Here is a 21,082-nt window from a genome sequence, read left to right as displayed (position 1 = left end):
ACAGCACCAATTAGTGGCTTAGCTATCGCCACACACTTGGTCAGCATCTTTAGCGGTGTACACAAGTGCAATGCTGCATGCAGTCCATGCGCTATAGTTTACAGTTAGCAGTTTCGCAGTTGCATCTGCACTTACAGGTTGAACACAGTTCCTTTTCAGAGTAGGGTGGGAATTCCTGTTTGAACTCAGCATCTGTCACTGGGAGTTCTCAGGCATGGGCTCAAAAGCCACTGAGTGACAGAGCGAGTTCAACCACCAGCTTAGTGGGGGTGAGTGCTAGGGATCCCACTAGCTCCTGCTCTGCCCTATGACAGCTAACAGGGTTCAGCGTTCATATTGTGCTCTGTGACTCTGTGGAGCAACAGAGTTCACATTTGTTCACATTGGGTGACGTTAACACATGTGTACTTAGATGTAATACCGCTGTAGAGTGTCGCCATTACTTAGCAGCAGGTTTCATCAATGCACAGTGGACACAGGGCTGCGAACACACCTTATATCTTCCTTAGGCCCGTTTCACACGTCAGTGGCTCCGGTACGTGTGGTGACAGTTTCCTCACATACCAGAGACACTGACTCACATAGACACATTAAAATAAATGTGTCTCTGCACATGTCAGCATGTTTTCATGGACCGTGTGTCTGTTTGAAAAACACGTAAACATGTCAGTGTTCGTTGGAGCGCACGGATCACACGGACCCATTAAAGTCAATGGCTGCGTGTCAACACGTACCGCACATGGATGCCGTCCGTGTGCTGTCCATGTGCCGACTGAGGACCACACAGACCATGCAGGAGACAGTGCTAGAGTTAAGCGCTGTCCCCCCTGCGTGTGGTGCTGAAGCCGGTATTCATCCCTTCTCCCCAGCAGCGTTCGCTGGAGAGAAGGAATGAAAAATCATGGGGTTTTTTTGTTTGTTTTTAAAATAAAGTTCCCGGTCACCGCCCGCCTCCCACCCCCTGTGCGCCCGCCCGCTTCCATTAAAATACTCACCCAGCTCCCGCGATGCTTCCTCTCAGTGCCGCAGCTTGTCCTGTATGAGTGGTCACGTGGTACGGCTCATTACAGTGATGAATATGTGGCTCCACCTCCCGTAGGGGTGGGGCCACATATTCATCCCTGTAATCAGCGGTACCATGTGACCGCTCATACAGGACAAGCTGCAGCGCTGAGAGGAAGCATTGCGAGCGCAGGGTGAGTATTTGAATGCAAGCGGGCGGGCGGGCGCACAGGGGATGGGAGGCGGGAGGTGACCGGGAACTTTATTCTAAAAACAAACAAAAAAAACATGATTTTTCATTCCTTCTCTCCAGCGAACGCTGCTGGGGAGAAGGGATGAATACAGGCTTCAGCACCACACGCAGGGGGACAGCGCTTACTGTAGCGCTGTCTCCTGCACGGTCTGTGTGGTCCTCAGTCGGCACACGGGTGGCACACGGCTGCCGCACGTGTGCCACACTGATGTGCCACATGAGCACACAGACACACGGACACGGATAACTCCGGTACCGATTTTTCCAGTACCGGAATTATCTGGATGTGTGAGACTGGCCTTAATATTATCTGGTGCGTTCTGCCAGCCGTAAAGTTCATTTTTATAGATCTTTTATTTATTATTACTTTTGTCAGATTCAGGTTATATCTGTGACCCTTGTGGGTTTTCCTGTAATTAAACGAGGGTTACCAACAATTTTGACCACGTGTTGTACATAGATAGAAGAAAAGCTGGCAATTCAAGCAGCTGCTTTGTGTAAAATGACAGCAGGATCCAACAGGATAGTAGAGATGGATTACATCTAGTAAATACAAATAGAATAAGTAGATATATAGATGTCTGTGACAAACACTATTAGTACAGTGTGTGCGGCTTACTGTACATGTATTTAATTAATAAAAGATTAGTTTCTAAAAAAAATTGTGTGAGATCCTGCATAATTTTCTCAACCAGCAGAGGAAAAGCCGATGGCTAGGAGCAGATGTTTATAGCCCTGGAATTTGGTATAACCTATGGAGCTTCCCAGGTAATTATTATTTTTTTTTAAATCCTGTGGAAGCATGGTTGAAAACCAATGTCTGACTTTCATTTGTTCATTTTCATAGATCTTTAATTTATTATTAGTTTAATAAGCATATTACCCAAGCCCATAAACCCTACACGGAAATAGGCTACACTCCATAACAAGATTTAAACATAACGATCCTCCTGTGATTCTCAACACTAGGATCAAGAAATGTTTCAAAACATGATATTTAAAACAGTTCAATTTATTTATTTAAACTTCAATAGATAGCAAAACAGTAAAAACGAATGGTGCCTCAGACCAAACAAAAGTGGACGCCAAGCAAAAAGTGGAACACAGCAAAAATGATTAAGTAAAAGGATTTTTTTATTTTTAATCCACTGAATTTAAGATCTTCTAATAATAAAGGTATATATGTATATATAGTCAGTAACACGCTTGCAACGCTCTCACTTGAGCTCTAATAGTATAATATTTGCAACAAATAAACCCTGGGGTTCGGAGGCACACCCTATCACTTGGCAGTGGATTTTCGGTGGGACACGGTTAAAGGTAATATGTTGAGGAACTGATCTTGTGCAATATTGTGGGGCTTTGAAGGGATTAAACAATAGTATTTTGTCAGGGGTGTTCCGCTCTATGGGTGAATTGCGCCCTTAGCACCTGTTCTGAAACTGTGGATATGACTTTTTGTCTTCCTTTCCCCTCTGTACACTGACAGCATGGTTAGTTGTTTGTTGCAAATATTATACTATTAGAGCTCAATTGAGAGCGTTGCAAACGTGTTACTGACTATGTATACATATATACCTTTATTATTAGAGGATCTTAAATTCTGTGGATTAAAAAAAAAATCCTTTTACTTAATAATTTTTGCTGTGTTCCACTTTTTGCTTGGCCTCTGCTTTTGTTTGGTCTGAGGCACCATTCGTTTTTATTGCTTTGCTATCTATTGATGTTTAAATAAATAAATTGAACTGTTTTAAATCTCATGTTTTGAAACACTTCTTGATCCTAGTGTTGAGAATCACAGGAGGATCGTTATGTTTAAATTATTATTAGTTTAGTCTGATTCATGTTATTTCTGTGACCATTGTGGGTTTTTCTGTCATTAAACGAGGGATACCAACAATTTTGACTACGTGTTTATAGCTAGATAAATATATATCTATATATATAATTGTCTAAGGGTTTTTCCGTCTGTCTGTCTTTCTGTCTGTCTGTCTGTCTGTCCTGGAAATCCCGCGTCTCTGATTGGTCGAGGCCGCCAGGCCTTGACCAATCAGCAACGGGCACAGCATGGCGACGATGATGTCATAATGGAAATCCCGCGTCTGATTGGTCGAGGCCGCCAGGCCTCGACCAATCAGCGATGGGCACAGTATCGACGTAGATGTCATAATGGTTGCCATTGCGACGATGATGTCATAAAGGTTGCCTTGACCAATCAGCGATGGGCACAGTCTGCCGCAAATTCTGGAATCATCATTGTCCATATACTACGGGGACATGCATATTCTAGAATACCCGATGCGTTAGAATCGGGCCACAATCTAGTATATATATATATATATATATATACTGTATATACATAGATTGATAGCAATATGCTAGTGTCTTATATTATCAGTGCTTTGTGTGTTTCTTTTCTGCACCAGTTTTTTTTTATTTTTAAGTAAATAAAAGAAAATTGTGTGTGGTCCCTCATCATTTTCATAACCAGCAGAGAGAAAGCAGATGGCTCTAGGGCTGATATTAATAATCTGTGAAAGGTGCCATTAGTCCTAAATGTTCCCAGGCTGGCTGTTTTTAATGGCTTACAGCTATTTTCTTAGCCTTTACTGGTTAGTTTACAGAGGGACCCCAGAAAAAAATGACGTAGGGTCCTCCCTATAAATTCTAACCAGCAAAGGCTAAACAGACAGCTATGGGCTGATATTAATAGCTTGGGAATGGCAATCATTATTGCCCCCCCCCCCTCCCAGGCTAATAACATCAGCCCTCAGTGGCCTCAGAATTGTTGCATCAATAAGATGCACCAAGTCTGGAGCTTAGCCTCATTTTTCCCACTTTACCTGGTACGGTGCAAAGAGAGACAATTGGGTTAGGTGTTGGTGTCAGTTGTTTTATGGCCACTGACATCAAGTCCAGGGATTGGTAATTGAAAGGCTTCTATAAGACACCCCCATTACTAACCCCATGGTCACGTTAAAAATACCCAGACAGAAAAAAGGCCTTCAACTGAAAGAAAGACATAGACTCCTTTGTTTAAAACAAACACTCCTCACCCTCTTTTACCTATTTATTAGTGTAAAACAAAAAATACCTTATTCCTCACCTGTTGGATGATATTCCGTTTGTCCTACCCTGTAATACATCTCTCCTTCATCTCTGGATGCCTTGCTGAATGATGACATGATGCAACTGATCACCCTGGCATTCAGAAGACACTGAACTGAGTGTCAGAGCTTCAGTAACCTGTGGTGACATCATTGAGGTTGCTGCAGGTCACTGAAGCTGCGGTTCCCACAGGCACATCTTTGTGAGCGGCCAGTGAAGTTTGGTGACTTCAATGAAATCACCTCTAGCACTGTGAGGAAATTCTCACAGTGGTAGCAGTGCCATCATAAAAGTTCCCACAGGTCATTGGCCATCTCACACTGAACTGAGCATGGGAACAGCTGGCAGGGACTGGCAGAAACTTCTATGACATTATCGCCCTTCACTGAAGCTGTGTCCCAAGCTCGGCTCAGTGTGTCAGTGTGTTACAGATGGGGGATCATACTGTGTTGGAGTCACCACACTTTGTCGGGGGAGTTGAGGTTGGGTACAGTAGAATCATCATACTTTGCACGTAGAGATACTGTGGAAGAATTCACTGTGGTGTTATCATACAATGTTTAAGGAGCTATTTTATGGCATCCTAATTTATGGGTGCAATGAAAATATTAGTTTTTTTTTTATTGTTGGGGGCAGTTAAAACTTGAGCTATGGGGCCCAATGAATTCTATGCATGCCCCTGCCCTTATTAACTCTTATGAAAAATAAGAACATTGACAATACTACATACATGGTACTTCAATTTATGTAATTTACAATGAGATCCAAAAGCTTCTACAAATATGAAAACTTAAGCTGTATTCTAGATCCCACATATATAAATTATGATGAATATACATCATAATGTATTATGCATTTATTGCTATACATTACGCATTTCTCTCCAACCATTGGAAACATTGGAAAGATATATAGTAACATAGCTTTAAAAGTCACAGTCAGATGTGTTTCAAAATATTTAATGACCTGTTGCTAACAAATAAATATTTGGTATATAAATGTCATTTTTTGGAAAATAAATATAGAAAAATACTAGGCAGAGGACAGAGAGCTGTAGACAAGGTCTTATCCTCACTTATGCTAGTATAGATAACATTTCTCATCATGCCACAACCTTTGATCTCTGAAAAATGCTCACAATCATGTTGCAATACTTGGGGATGAAAAAGTTGACCTTGAATCCTATCATCATGACAAACTAAGTTCACTCAGACCTCAATAAATTCAATCGACTTGAACAGTTAAAGTTAAAAAAAAGGTCTGATTAAAAAACCCTCAAATTGAAAAGCTGCACACATACCTGGAGCTAAAACTTTTTCATTTTCTACCATGATTAGTTCAAGGACACCACAATATCTGTTGTCAAGCCTAATAAAACATATCTGCAATTAAATATCATTTCAATATGCCATTGACTATTCAATTTAAGTTCAATCAGTGTACCAATTAGTGATGAGCAAGCGTGCTTGGCACTGCTCGATACTCGATTGAGCATTGGGATACTCAGGTATTCTCGTTACTCGATCGAGTATCATGGGTGACTATCACGAATTTGATGACTCTTAGACAGCCAATACACATGCAAGGATTGCCCACCATTCAATGGTTAATGTTGTACCCATTGAATTAAAAGGAGTATCTGAGTCACTATATATCATGAAATACAATTTTATTTGTACAAAAAGATATATATATATATATATATATATATATATACACAATACACAAATATTATTACAAATATTTTCTACATGTTTTATTTATTTATAGGGATATATAAAAATTAATGGTCCACAAAGGTGACAATGATGCAGTGGCTGGAGACTAGGGTCAGTACAAATAAACAAAACACTGTTTTCAAACAATTTTAACCTGATTCATAGAAATGGCCACAAGGTGAGATAATGGGTCAAATCAAGCAGTCTCACAACAGAACCTGAGAGAGACTGAGCGAGTCGGCCCAGATCAAACCATGCTGCTGTAAGACCTGTGTAATCCGGTGATAGAGTAACTCTGGTGTTCGTTATGCAGTGAAATAATCGTGAAAAATCAAAAGATTTAATTACCCATTATGCAGTAACTCCTGCCAAGGGTGCGGCCATGTACCCCGATACGCGTTTCACAAGCGTTGATATCACTTCTTGTTTTCAAAAAGGGACAAATTTTGTATTTTGCTGGACCTTTTATACAATTTAAGTAGTCTACAAAGTCTTATATTTCAGACCCGACCCCACCTTAGGGCACGAGAATCTCATTAACACAAAGCTGAAAATAAAGATTAAGAAACAACCAAGGTATCATTGACTTCTCGAAAGCTTGTTTTTTGTTTCCATCTTTTCAGTTAGCCATTTAAGGGTATCAACCACTGAAGACGCTCAAATGTTAATATTTCTCTATCTACTCGCTAACACAGTACAAAGATATATATTTTTTTCCAGCATTAACCCCTTTCTGACCTCGGACAGGATAGTACGTCCGAGGTCAGAAGGCCTGCTTTGATGCGGGCTCCGGCGGTGAGCCCGCATCAAAGCCAGGACATGTCAGCTGTTTTGAACAGCTGACATGTGCCCGTAAAAGGCGCGGGCAGAATCGCGATCCGCCCGCGCCTATTAACTAGTTAAATGCCGCTGTCAAACGCAGACAGCGGCATTTAACTACCGCTTCCGGCCGGGCGGCCGGAAATGATCGGATTGCCGAACCCCATCACATGATCGGAGGTCAGCGATGCTTCAGAATAGTAACCATAGAGGTCCTTGAGACCTCTATGGTTACTGATCCCTGGCAGCTGTGAGCGCCACCCTGTGGTCGGCGCTCACAGCACACCTGCAATTCTGCTACATAGCAGCGAACATCAGATCACTGCTATGTAGCAGAGGCGATCGTGTTGTGCCAGCTTCTAGCCTCCTATGTAGGCTATAGAAGCATGGCAAAAGTTAAAAAAAGTAAAAAAATTTGAAAAAAAAAATATATATAAAAGTTTAAATCACCCCCCTTTCGCCCCTATCAAAATAAATCAATAAAAAAAAATCAAATCTACACATATTTGGTATCACCGCGTTCAGAATCGCCTGATCTATCAATAAACAAAAAGCATTAACCTGATCGCTAAATGGCGTAGCGAGAAAAAAAATTGAAACGCCAGAATAGTTTTTTTGGTTGCCATGACATTGCATTAAAATGCAATAACGGGCGATCAAAAGAACTTATCTGCACCGACATGGTATCATTAAGAACGCCAGCTCAGAATGCAAAAAATAAGCCCTCAACCCACCCCAGATCATGAAAAATGGAGACGCTACGGGTATCGGAAAATGGCACTATTTTTTTTTTTTTAGCAACGTTTGGAATTTTTTTTTCACCACTTATATAAAAAATAACCTAGTCATGTTAGGTGTCTATGAACTCGTAGTAACCTGGAGAATCATAATTGCAGGTCAGTTTTGGCATTTAGTGTACCTAGCAAAAAAGCCAAACAAAAAACAAGTGTGGGACTGCACTTTTTTTGCAATTTCACCGCACTTGGAATTTTCTTTCCCGTTTTCTAGTACACAACATGGTAAAACCAATGGTGTTGTTCAAAGATACAACTTGTCCCACAAAAACTAAGCCCTCTCATGGCCAAATTGATGGAAAAGTAAAAAAGTTGTGGCTCTGGGAAGGAGGGGAGCGAGAAAAGAACACGGAAAAACGGAAAATCCCAAGGTCATGAAGGGGTTAAATTAGTCATAGTTGATGATTCAATAGTTTTTACCAGAACTCGTAAAACTGTTTGAAGTGTCTCAACATTGTTGCTCAACTCATCATTGCACAAAAAAATTGCAACTTTTTCCTTTTTTTTATACCACTTCAGGCTAGCTCTGACTGATTCTAAGAAAGTGGTCTGGGCTTAGCCAAAATGAGGCAAGGCCTAATAATTCATCATCAAATAAACCAGAGAAGTGATATAAATCATGACCGAAATATACTCCAGTCCCTTTCTTGTAGCTACACAGATGAGCCTATTAATGAATTTGGCGCATCTTGCTCAAGCACAGTGCTGATCAGCAGAGTGGTGTGCAAACTGCCAGTCTTGAAATATAAATGCTGTAAGTCCCTGAAACACAACAGGCTAACACCAGCTGATATTAGTCCATTTTTTCTGACAGATTAATACTTATTAGGGCCCTTAACAGATGACTGTCAGGGGAGTAAGGGATCTGGCATGTCCAAATACAGACTGATAATCTTTTTTGTTCTCATAAAGATAAGCTTCTGCCTGACAAGTCTGGCAGGGGATTTCTCATAGAGGACATAGAATCACTCAGTAGACCTAGTGCTCCTGTATATGGACAGACAGCAGAGATAGCTGCTGGCCAAAAGACAAGCCAAATAGTCATATAATGTGTATAAGGGAGACTAAGATTTTTTAATTCTATGTTTTTTCTTTTGTATGTACAATAATATTTGATAATATTTTGCAATAGCATAACCTGTATTCTTTTTTAAATGATCCTATTTTAGTGTTTACCTTGACCTCTCTACATTCCATACAGTGTCACTACAGACCACCCCCTTCCAAACAAAATTACCTGATTTACCTGATTTTATTTCAATAGAAAACTGTGGTTGTCCTTGAAGAATGTTGTAAACCAACCTGGCATTATTTCCATGTGTTGGGTCATCTTTATCTGTTGCAATTACTTGAGTGACGTATGTACCTATAATTTAACAAAAACAAAAATTAGATTAACAGAACTTTTAAGATCTGAATTGTTGGTGAAGGATATGGTCCGAAGCTTTAATAAGTGAAATCAGAACATTCAAATGGTTAACAGAAGTATTATTGAAAGGTGATCCATGTGACACGGCATCACTCCTGGAGCGACTGAAGTCATGATCTCATTTAATGACATCAATGAAAAACTTTGGTTTACCACTTTCAAATTTATGTGAAAATAGATAATCTATGACACTTATTAAATTGATGTACACTTGGGGACATTGGCGCTAATATATTTGTGCACTCTTCAGCTGCAAATAAAACAATAACCACAAAATTGCAATAAGTATAATTAAAATAAATGCTTAATATATTTGCTCTTAAAAAATGACTGTCCTGAGCGAGCTATTCAGAATCTACTAATTGCATATTCATGAACATTAGTGTTTAAAGCCTTGTTTCACAAGCAGGACCATCCATGAAGAAGAAAACTGTAGTTTCCGAAACGCGTTGGTTAGAATTGGTCCTTCTGCTGCTCCTTACGATCTCTTGTCACGTGACTCTCCACGTCATACAGGTCCTTGCTGGCTGGACACCATACGCTGCAAGTACCTAGACCTAGCAAGAGAGCCGTCGCTCCACAGCAGGATGGAAGAGCACCTAGAGTGGTGTCATGATCTCAATGGCAAGAGAACATAGCATAAGCATATATAGGAACTAGCTCTTGGAAGATGGGAACTGAGCTGACCATGAACTAAACCTAACGCACAACTAGCAGTGGCCGGGTAGCATGCCTACGTTGATTCTAGATGCCCAGCCCAGCCGGAGGACTAAATAAAGCTAGCAGAGGAAAATATTAGTCCTAGCTCACCTCTAGAGAAATACCCCGAAAGGAGACAGAGGCCCCCCACATGTATTGGCGGTGAGTTGAGATGAAATAACAAACGTAGTATGAAAATAGGTTTAGCAAATTTGAGGTCCACTTACTACATAGCAGAAGACAGAAAGGACACTTTCATGGTCAGCTGAAAACCCTATCAAAAACTCCATCCAGAAATTACTTTAAAACTCTGGCATTAACTCATAACACCAGAGTGGCAATTCCCGTTCACAAGAGCTTTCCAGACACAGTAACGAAACTACAGCTGTGAACTGGAACAAAATGCAAAAACAAACATGGACAAGAGTCCAACTTATCTAGTAGTTGTCTAGGAGCAGGAACAAGCACAGAGAGGCTTCTGATAACATTGTTGACCGGCAAGCAACTAACAGAGCAGCAAGGTTATATAGCGACTCCCACATCTTGATGGGAACAGGTGAACAGAGAAGATGAAGACACCAGTTCAATTCCACCAGTAGCCACCGGGGGAGCCCAGAATCCAAATTCACAACAGTACCCCCCCCTCAAGGAGGGGGCACCGAACCCTCACCAGAACCACCAGGGCGATCAGGATGGGCCCTATGAAAGGCACGAACCAGATCGGAGGCATGAACATCAGATGCATTCACCCAAGAATTATCCTCCTGGCCGTATCCCTTCCACTTGACCAGATACTGGAGTCTCCGTCTGGAAACACGAGAGTCCAAGATTTTCTCCACAACGTACTCCAACTCACCCTCAACCAACACCGGAGCAGGAGGCTCAACGGAAGGCACAACCGGTACCTCATACCTGCGCAATAATGACCGATGAAAAACGTTATGAATAGAAAAGGATGCAGGGAGGTCCAAACGGAAGGAAACAGGGTTAAGAATCTCCAATATCTTATACGGGCCGATAAACCGAGGCTTAAACTTAGGAGAAGAGACCCTCATAGGGACAAAACGAGAAGACAACCACACCAAATCCCCAACAGAAAGCCGAGGACCAACACGACGGTGGCGGTTGGCAAAAAGCTGAGTCTTCTCCTGGGACAACCTCAAATTGTCCACCACCTGCCCCCAGATCTGATGCAATCTCTCCACCACAGCATCCACTCCAGGACAATCCGAAGATTCCACCTGACCAGAGGAAAATCGAGGATGAAACCCCGAATTACAGAAAAATGGGGACACCAAAGTGGCAGAGCTGGCCCGATTATTGAGAGCGAACTCCGCCAATGGCAAAAAAGCAACCCAATCATCCTGGTCAGCAGACACAAAACACCTCAGATATGTCTCCAGGGTCTGATTAATCCGCTCGGTCTGGCCATTCGTCTGAGGATGGAAAGTGGACGAAAAAGATAAATCTATGCCCATCCTAGCACAGAATGCCCGCCAAAATCTAGACACGAATTGGGTCCCTCTGTCAGAAACGATATTCTCAGGAATACCATGCAAACGAACAACATTTTGAAAAAACAGAGGAACCAACTTGGAAGAAGAAGGTAACTTGGGCAGAGGAACCAAATGGACCATCTTAGAAAAACGGTCACACACCACCCAGATGACAGACATCTTCTGAGAAACAGGCAGATCTGAAATAAAATCCATCGAGATGTGCGTCCAAGGCCTCTTAGGAATAGGCAAGGGCAACAATAATCCACTAGCCCGAGAACAACAAGGCTTGGCCCGAGCACAAACGTCACAAGACTGCACAAAGCCTCGCACATCTCGTGACAGGGAAGGCCACCAGAAGGACCTTGCCACCAAATCCCTGGTACCAAAAATGCCAGGATGACCTGCCAACGCAGAAGAATGAACCTCAGAGATGACTCTACTGGTCCAATCATCAGGAACAAACAGTTTATCAGGTGGGCAACGATCAGGTCTCTCCGCCTGAAACTCCTGCAAGGACCGCCGCAGGTCTGGAGAAACGGCTGACAATACCACTCCATCCTTAAGGATACCTGTGGGCTCAGAGTTACCAGGCGAGTCAGGCTCAAAACTCCTAGAAAGGGCATCCGCCTTAACATTCTTAGAACCCGGTAGGTATGACACCACAAAATTAAACCGAGAGAAAAACAATGACCAGCGCGCCTGTCTAGGATTCGGGCGCCTGGCGGTCTCAAGATAAATCAAGTTTTTGTGGTCAGTCAATACCACCACCTGATGTCTGGCCCCCTCAAGCCAATGGCGCCACTCCTCAAAAGCCCACTTCATGGCCAAAAGCTCCCGATTCCCAACATCATGATTCCGCTCAGCGGGCGAAAATTTACGGGAAAAGAAGGCACAAGGCCTCATCACGGAGCAGTCAGAACTTTTCTGCGACAACACTGCCCCAGCTCCGATCTCAGAAGCGTTGACCTCAACCTGAAAAGGTAGAGCAACATCAGGCTGACGCAACACAGGGGCAGAGGAAAAACGGCGCTTAAGCTTCCGAAAGGCCTCCACAGCATCAGGGGACCAATCAGCAACATCAGCACCCTTCTTAGTCAAATCGGTCAATGGCTTAGCAATCTCCGAAAAACCAGCAATAAATCGACGATAAAAGTTAGCAAAGCCCAAAAATTTCTGAAGACTCTTAAGAGAAGAGGGCTGCGTCCAATCACAAATAGCTTGAACCTTGACAGGATCCATTTCAATGGAAGAGGGGGAAAAAATATATCCCAAAAAGGAAATCCTCTGTACCCCAAAAACACACTTAGAACCCTTCACACACAAAGAATTAGACCGCAAAACCTGAAAAACCCTCCTGACTTGCTGGACATGAGAGTCCCAGTCATCCGAAAAAATCAGAATATCATCCAGATACACAATCATAAATTTATCCAAATAATCGCGAAAAATATCATGCATAAAGGACTGGAAAACTGACGGAGCATTAGAAAGACCAAAAGGCATCACTAAATACTCAAAGTGGCCCTCGGGCGTATTAAATGCGGTTTTCCACTCATCCCCCTGCCTGATTCGCACCAAATTATACGCCCCACGAAGGTCAATCTTAGAGAACCACTTGGCCCCCTTTATGCGAGCAAACAAATCAGTCAGCAACGGCAATGGGTATTGATATTTAACAGTGATTTTATTCAAAAGCCGATAATCAATACATGGTCTCAAAGAGCCGTCTTTTTTTGACACAAAGAAAAAACCGGCTCCTAAGGGAGATGACGATGGACGAATATGTCCCTTTTCCAAGGACTCCTTTATATATTCTCGCATAGCAGCATGTTCAGGCACAGACAGATTAAATAAACGACCCTTTGGGTATTTACTACCCGGGATTAAATCTATGGCACAATCGCACTCTCGGTGCGGAGGTAACGAACCAAGCTTGGATTCTTCAAAGACGTCACGATAGTCAGACAGGAACTCAGGAATTTCAGAGGGAATGGATGATGAAATGGAAACCACAGGTACATCCCCATAAGCCCCCTTACATCCCCAGCTCAACACAGACATAGCTCTCCAGTCGAGGACTGGGTTGTGAGATTGCAGCCAAGGCAATCCTAGCACCAAATCATCATGTAGATTATACAGCACCAGAAAGCGAATAATCTCCTGGTGATCCGGATTAATACGCATAGTTACTTGTGTCCAGTATTGTGGTTTATTATTAGCCAATGGGGTGGAGTCAATCCCCTTCAGAGGAATAGGAGTCTCCAAAGGCTCTAAATCATACCCACAGCGTTTGGCAAAGGACCAATCCATAAGACTCAAAGCGGCGCCAGAGTCGACATAGGCGTCCGTGGTAATAGATGACAAAGAGCAAATCAGGGTCACAGATAGAATAAATTTAGACGGTAAGGTGCAAATGGAAACAGATTTACCAAGCTTTTTAGTGCGCTTAGAGCATGCTGATATAACATGAGTAGAATCACCACAATAGAAACACAACCCATTTTTCCGTCTAAAATTCTGCCGCTCGCTTCGGGACAGAATTCTATCACACTGCATACTCTCTGGCGACTTCTCAGTGGACACCGCCAGATGGTGCACTGGTTTGCGCTCCCGCAAACGCCTATCGATCTGAATAGCCATTGTCATGGACTCATTCAGACCCGCAGGCACAGGGAACCCCACCATAACATCCTTAATGGCATCAGAGAGACCCTCTCTGAAAGTCGCCGCCAGGGCGCACTCATTCCACTGAGTAAGCACAGACCATTTACGGAATCTTTGGCAGTAAATTTCCGCTTCATCTTGCCCCTGAGATAGGGACATCAAAGTTTTTTCTGCCTGAAGCTCCAAATGAGGTTCGTCATAAAGCAACCCCAAGGCCAGAAAAAACGCATCCACATTGAGCAACGCAGGATCCCCTGGTGTCAATGAAAAAGCCCAGTCTTGAGGGTCGCCCCGGAGCAAGGAAATCACAATCCTGACCTGCTGTGCAGGGTCTCCGGCAGAGCGAGATTTCAGAGACAAAAATAATTTGCAATTATTTCGAAAATTCTGAAACCCGGATCTATTCCCCGAGAAAAATTCCGGCAAAGGAATTCTCGGCTCAGATACAGGTGCATGACAAACAAAATCTTGCAAATTTTGTACCTTCGTGGCGAGATTATTCAAACCTGCAGTTACACTCTGAAGATCCATTACAAACAGGTGGACACAGAGCCATTCAAGGGTTAAGAGGAGGTAAGAAGCAGCTAGACAGCAATTAAGGGCTAGGCAGCAAAACTCTGAGGGGAAAAAAAAAAAAAAATTTCCCTTCAACACTTCTTTTTCTCCTGCTTCAGCCCAAACAATTAACACTTTGCGGGCCGGTCAAACTGTCATGATCTCAATGGCAAGAGAACATAGCATAAGCATATATAGGAACTAGCTCTTGGAAGATGGGAACTGAGCTGACCATGAACTAAACCTAACGCACAACTAGCAGTGGCCGGGTAGCATGCCTACGTTGATTCTAGATGCCCAGCCCAGCCGGAGGACTAAATAAAGCTAGCAGAGGAAAATATTAGTCCTAGCTCACCTCTAGAGAAATACCCCGAAAGGAGACAGAGGCCCCCCACATGTATTGGCGGTGAGTTGAGATGAAATAACAAACGTAGTATGAAAATAGGTTTAGCAAATTTGAGGTCCACTTACTACATAGCAGAAGACAGAAAGGACACTTTCATGGTCAGCTGAAAACCCTATCAAAAACTCCATCCAGAAATTACTTTAAAACTCTGGCATTAACTCATAACACCAGAGTGGCAATTCCCGTTCACAAGAGCTTTCCAGACACAGTAACGAAACTACAGCTGTGAACTGGAACAAAATGCAAAAACAAACATGGACAAGAGTCCAACTTATCTAGTAGTTGTCTAGGAGCAGGAACAAGCACAGAGAGGCTTCTGATAACATTGTTGACCGGCAAGCAACTAACAGAGCAGCAAGGTTATATAGCGACTCCCACATCTTGATGGGAACAGGTGAACAGAGAAGATGAAGACACCAGTTCAATTCCACCAGTAGCCACCGGGGGAGCCCAGAATCCAAATTCACAACAGAGTGGCTGTCACCGGCCAGGACAGTGCTCTATTCACATCATCAGTATCTATGCATAACTCACTCTGGGGGTGGGCAAGAAAGCTACCAGCAAGCACCAGACGGGGAGATCCATTTCCATTTGGCTCTCCTAAGTGAACTCCAGGTTTTTGCATGTTTGCATTATACCGATTTGCAAACTATTATACCTATCTCCTGGCCATTAGATAATCATCTTCTCCATCAGGACAGTCATTTTTTAAGCGCAAATATATTAAGCATTTATTTTACTTACTAAATTGTGTACTGATAAAAAAGACTAAATAGAAGAAAGATGCTTTGTTTCAAAGAGAACAGCATTTTTGCTTGGTCTAAGGCATAACACTGGTTAAAATATGCAGTATACAGCCCTATCTGCATTTCACAAGCTCTAGTACTAAATGCTGATCAAATGTCATTGTGAATAAATGGATTGGAGAGTACCACTTACATAGAGAGTTATACTCTAAATGCAAAGCTATAGAATGTAACACACTGGCCTACATTTACAATTGAAGTCGAGAGTACTTACCATGAAAATCTTGACATAATTAGTAGCTTGTTTAAACATTTTATACAAGCACTAAAGCTTGGTAAAAGCAGGAGAATCAATCTAATCTGCCTTTCATTACAAATGAGAATTATACAAAGAGAATACTTTATAAAAACAAGAAAAACACAAATGTGTGGCAGATACACCTCTAGGAGGAATATTGTACATAAATTAAATAAAAGCATGATGAAATGTAGTCATATAGCACATAAAATGCATATAGACATGTATATATCAAGTATATATCATGAATCAATTGTGGATCACATGAAGCAGTTTTAGGTACACTCGTATAGTAAAAAGTATATAATTGCAAAACAGGTATGAAAAAGGCTATAACTATGACTCTAGGGTGTAGTCATCATCACCCTACTAGCTATAGTATTATTAAAGCATTAGGGTATGTGTACATGACTTCTTTTAGAGATATTGGAGTAACCAATGAGTTTTTCAAGAAGATGTTTCTAGAAAACGGTGACAGCGCTTCCTGATGTGTCATTTTTGGTGTCCTTTCCATGTTTTTTTTTTCTTTGGCTTTGATGTGTGCATTGTTTTTAATACTTGTCTATAAAAAAAAAGTGAACTTTCAAGTGGAAGACCCCAGAAAAAAAGTCAGGTCTTTTATTTTTGAATATTAGAACAAGGCACTCCTGATTGCAGGTGCACAAGTAGGGGCCCAATCTGTAATCCAATATATGAAGAACTTGGCACTCAAGTATAATGTGAAGAAATAATTTTAATTAAAATACTCAGTAAAAGATATGACGTTTCTATTGTAGACCTTCTTCAGACAAACTGTGTATAAGAAATAACACAATCAAAAAGTGATGTGTACAAAAAATAGACAAAAATATAAGTAACACTACATGAAAAATAATGCTTAAACAAGCATTATGCTTGACCAAGTTTATCCCTTTATAGCGACTGTTGAGCCTGTAACATAACTGGTGCAGCAAAACAATGCGCCATTCCACAAATGTCTTATAGTGCTAAGTTGGCACCAAGAGCATGATGCCTTTTTTTGTTGCCCTGGCCTTCATAGTTCACAGATCCTATAGAACATCTATATAGCATGCTGTAAAGCATGTCTGGGCTCTTAATAGTATGCCAGTATCTGTGTGTATCAAAAATGTTCACCTGAGTCAATATTCCTGCAGATTGATTTACAAATCAAATTTCTGTCTTTCTAAAGGCCCCATCACACATAGCGAGATCGCTAGCGAGATCGCTGCTGAGTCACAAGTTTTGTGACGCAACAGCGACCTCAGTAGCGATCTCGCTATGTGTGACACGTACCAGCGATCAGGCCCCTGCTGCGAGATCGCTGGTCGTGTCGGAATGGCCTGGACCTTTTTTTGGTCATTGAGGTCCCGCTGACATCGCTGAATCGGTGTGTGTGACACCGATCCAGCGATGTCTTCACTGGTAACCAGGGTAAACATCGGGTTACTAAGCGCAGGGCCGCGCTTAGTAACCCGATGTTTACCCTAGTTACCAGCGTAAATGTAAAAAAAACAAACAGTACATACTCACCATCTGATGTCCGTCAGGTCCCTTGCCGTCTGCTTCCTGCTCTGACTGACTGCCGGCCGTACAGTGAGAGCACAGCACAGCAGTGACGTCACCGCTGCGCTCTGCTCTCACTGTACGGCGGCACTCAGTGAGAGCGGGAAGCAGACAGCAAGGGACCTGACGGACATCAGATGGTGAGTATGTACTGTTTTTTTTTTTTGGTAACCAGGGTAAACATCGGGTTACTAAGCGCGGCCCTGCGCTTAGTAACCCGATGTTTACCCTGGTTACCCGGGTGCTGCAGGGGGACTTCGGCATCGTTGAAGACAGTTTCAACGATGCCGAAGTCGTTCCCCTGATCATTGGTCGCTGGAGAGAGCTGTCTGTGTGACAGCTCCCCAGCAACCACACAGCGACATAACAGCGACGCTGCAGTGATCAGCATCGTTGTCTGTATCGCTGCAGCGTCGCCGTGTGTGACGGGGCCTTAAAGAAAGTTCAATGTGCTGCTAGATTCATGTCTCCAACAAAGAGACCATAAAATGTATGATATAACTCCAAAACGCATTTAACAGTAAATTAGGCTTAATTTGTTTCATACATCATTCCCATAGAGTAAAATAATGCAGCAGCATGCTAGCACTGGGATGAGTGTGTGTCGAAGGAGCTTAGGAGCTGAGCTCACTCCACATGCGGTAAAAACCGTCTATGTTGACTGAGCTTCAAACAACACTGTGATTTATAATATGTGCTATAATAATATTGCAGTATAACGTTTAAGTAATCAGACTATCAGGACAAGTTTAAGTCAACTAAGGAAATTATTTAAAAAATGTAAACTATATATTTATTTAAATATAAAAAATATATAAAAACAAAAAAATGTGAATCCCCCTTCCCTAGTAAGCAGAAAAAGATTTAAAGTATTAAAAATGTATCTGACCTATCAAATTATAAAATGAATGAGCTCATTCACAGCAAATGTGATGAAGATAAAAAAAATGAAAATGGCTGAAATGTGGTTTCTCAATCACCACACCTTTATAAAATGATGTAATAAAAAACTATCAAAATTTCATTTGTAATCTAAATTGGTTTCACTACCACCATCAGCTCACCACACATAAAATAAGCTCTCAGACAGATCCATTATTGAAAAAATTAAAAACGTTATGGGGTAAAATGGCAAAGCAAACAAAAAATTATTTAAATCTCTACAAAAATGATTAATTTCCCTACAAAAAAAAAACAAGCTCTCATATGGCTTTGTTGAAGAAAACAGTAATGTGAGTAATGCATATTAGATATGAAACTGTTAGGGGTCAAGTTCCCGCCTCTGCACAGGGGGAATCTTGGGCCATCTCCGCTGCGGTCTCCCATTCTTCTCCTGCCACAGTGGAGCCTGCTCAGCGGAGACGTCGGTCCCAGTGTCTCGCTCAGTCTGACTCTGCACAGAGAGTTACTGCTGCTTTTCCTGCTTCTGCCATTGGAGTCAGTGCTGGGCAGCGGCGAGCAGATGCTTCTGGGACTAAATCCTGCTTTTCTCGTTCTGAGCATGCCCAGAGTAAGATCTCTCAGTAGAGATCGAGGGTGACATGATCAGACACTGCAGCTAAGGCCATTGGTCCTTCAGGAAGGCCCTGTAGGTGCTCACGCTCTGTGGCAGCCTCGCATTGGTCCTTCTAACATAAGGTCCTGTACGTGCTGCAACTATTTAAGGCTCGCATGGCCGCACGGCCATGCGCTAGTATTGTTCTAAGTTATGTACTTTGCGCCAGTGTGGTCATGGATGATTGTGTTCAGGGACCCGGTTGAAATAAGCCCCTACAATGCTGGCAATTCCGGCGAGGAGTTTGTGTGTGTGTGTATTCAGGGACCTGGCTGAGAAAAGCCCCTAGAACGCTGGCACCTCTGGCTAGGAGTTTTGTGTGCGTGCATGACCACTGACTGCTCTCGTTTGGGTAGTTAGCCTGTGCCACTGTGAAGTCTAACAGGGCGCAGTGCTTTGAGTTCACGGCTACTCTGTGAAGTAACAGAGTTAGCTCATACCGCCATATTGTTCCGCCGTTTGCTAGCAGCAGGTTCGCCTGCACGGTGGACCCCGGGCTGCGAATGCATCTATTATAATAAAATCTCTATATTCATTTGGTGCTAGCCCTAACATAATACTAGCGCCAGGGTCTGGCTAGTAAATGGCGGACATTCAGCAATCTTTGCGGTATTTCCAGCAGCTGCAGGGTAGGTTGGCGGCTCTCGAGAGCTCAACCTCAGCTGTGGATGTTACCGCAGTTGCTGTACAGGCTGCTAGCATGGATGCAGCAACCCTGTCCACTGCCACCCCTGTTCCGAGATTATCTCGCCTTCCGCTGCCAGAGAAATTTTCTGGAGACAGCAAGTCCTGTAGGGGATTCGTGAGTCAGTGCTCTATTCACCTCGAGCTCCTGGCTGCACGTTTTCCCACAGAGCAAGCAAAGGTGGGATTTATTGTTTCCCTCTTGTCGGACAGGGCTTGGAGTTGGCTACAACGCTGTGGGAGCGTGGTGATCATGTGGTGCAGAGTGCTCCGCTGTTCCTGAGCACTTTGAAACAGGTCTTTTTAGGACCTCGAGTCACCCATGACACGGCGCTCCAACTGCTGGCATTAACTCAGGGTGAGTCCTTGGTCAGCCAATTTGCCGTCCACTTCCGTACTTTAGCTTCTGAGCTGGAGTGGTCAGATAAAGCCCTTATCCCCATATTTTGGAGGGGGCTGGCCGATCATGTTAAGGATGCTCTGGCCACTAGGGAGATTCCTGCCACACTGGAGGAGTTAATATCTGTCTCCACATGTATTGACCTCCGTTTTAACGAGTGGAGGTTAGAGTGAGCTCAGTGTAGGCAGAGGTTTCGGCTGGCTCCCACCTTTGCCAAACCTCTGGAATCTCCAGTCCTGGTTCCTGAGTCACATGTGGCCATGGAAGTGTCACATGAGGGATCTAAGTCCCAGACCGCTTGTGCACACAGGGTCTGTCATGTTTGCCAGCAGTCAGGACATCTTGCCACCAGATGTCCCCAGCAGCCGAGGAAACGTCAGCATCTAGTGGTAGTAGGTGGAGGTACACTAGACACGGCGACGTTTGCCTCCAAATTGTCCTTTAAGGGGACAATAATTTTTGGCTCATCCACCCACTTGGTAGAGCTCTGCGTGGATTGTGGGGCGGAGGGCCATTTTATGTCTTCAGCCTTCTCCCAACATCATGCAATACCCCTGGTTATGCTAGCTCAACCAGTAACGGTACGAGTGGTGAATGGGTCGACACTGCCCTCACAGATAACACACCAAACCATCCCTCTTACTCTGTCCATGTAGCCAACCCATCATGAGATTATATCTCTGCTCATCATTCCTGAAGGAATTGATGAGGTCCTGGTGGGGATACCATGGCTACGGTACCACTCTCCTCATATCGAGTGGTCCTCAGGCAGAATTTTGGGTTGGGGTGAATCTTGTGGGGGTAGGTGTCAGAGGGAGTGCGTTCAGGTTGCTACAACAGAGATACCCGCAGATCTATCCTCTCTCCCCAATCAATATTGGTCTTATGCA

The 21,082-nt window shown here is 43.1% G+C and overlaps 1 protein-coding gene across 2 annotated transcripts in view; it reads right to left on the bottom strand.

Moving 5' to 3' along the window:
* The window catches only part of LOC143782568 (cadherin-19-like), a 352,880-nt gene that overhangs the window by 158,023 nt on the left and 173,775 nt on the right, over positions 1 to 21,082 (bottom strand). For both annotated transcript variants that reach the window (XM_077270123.1, XM_077270124.1), the window contains one exon: positions 8,941 to 9,060. In XM_077270123.1, the coding sequence (XP_077126238.1) occupies positions 8,941 to 9,060 (120 nt within the window). The remainder of the gene's footprint in view (positions 1 to 8,940; positions 9,061 to 21,082) is intronic.

Source organism: Ranitomeya variabilis, chromosome 6 (assembly GCF_051348905.1).
Source record: "Ranitomeya variabilis isolate aRanVar5 chromosome 6, aRanVar5.hap1, whole genome shotgun sequence".
Classification (NCBI taxonomy): domain Eukaryota; kingdom Metazoa; phylum Chordata; class Amphibia; order Anura; family Dendrobatidae; genus Ranitomeya; species Ranitomeya variabilis.
Note: the sequence above shows the minus strand (reverse complement) of the source record. Positions and strands in the feature narration are given on the sequence as shown.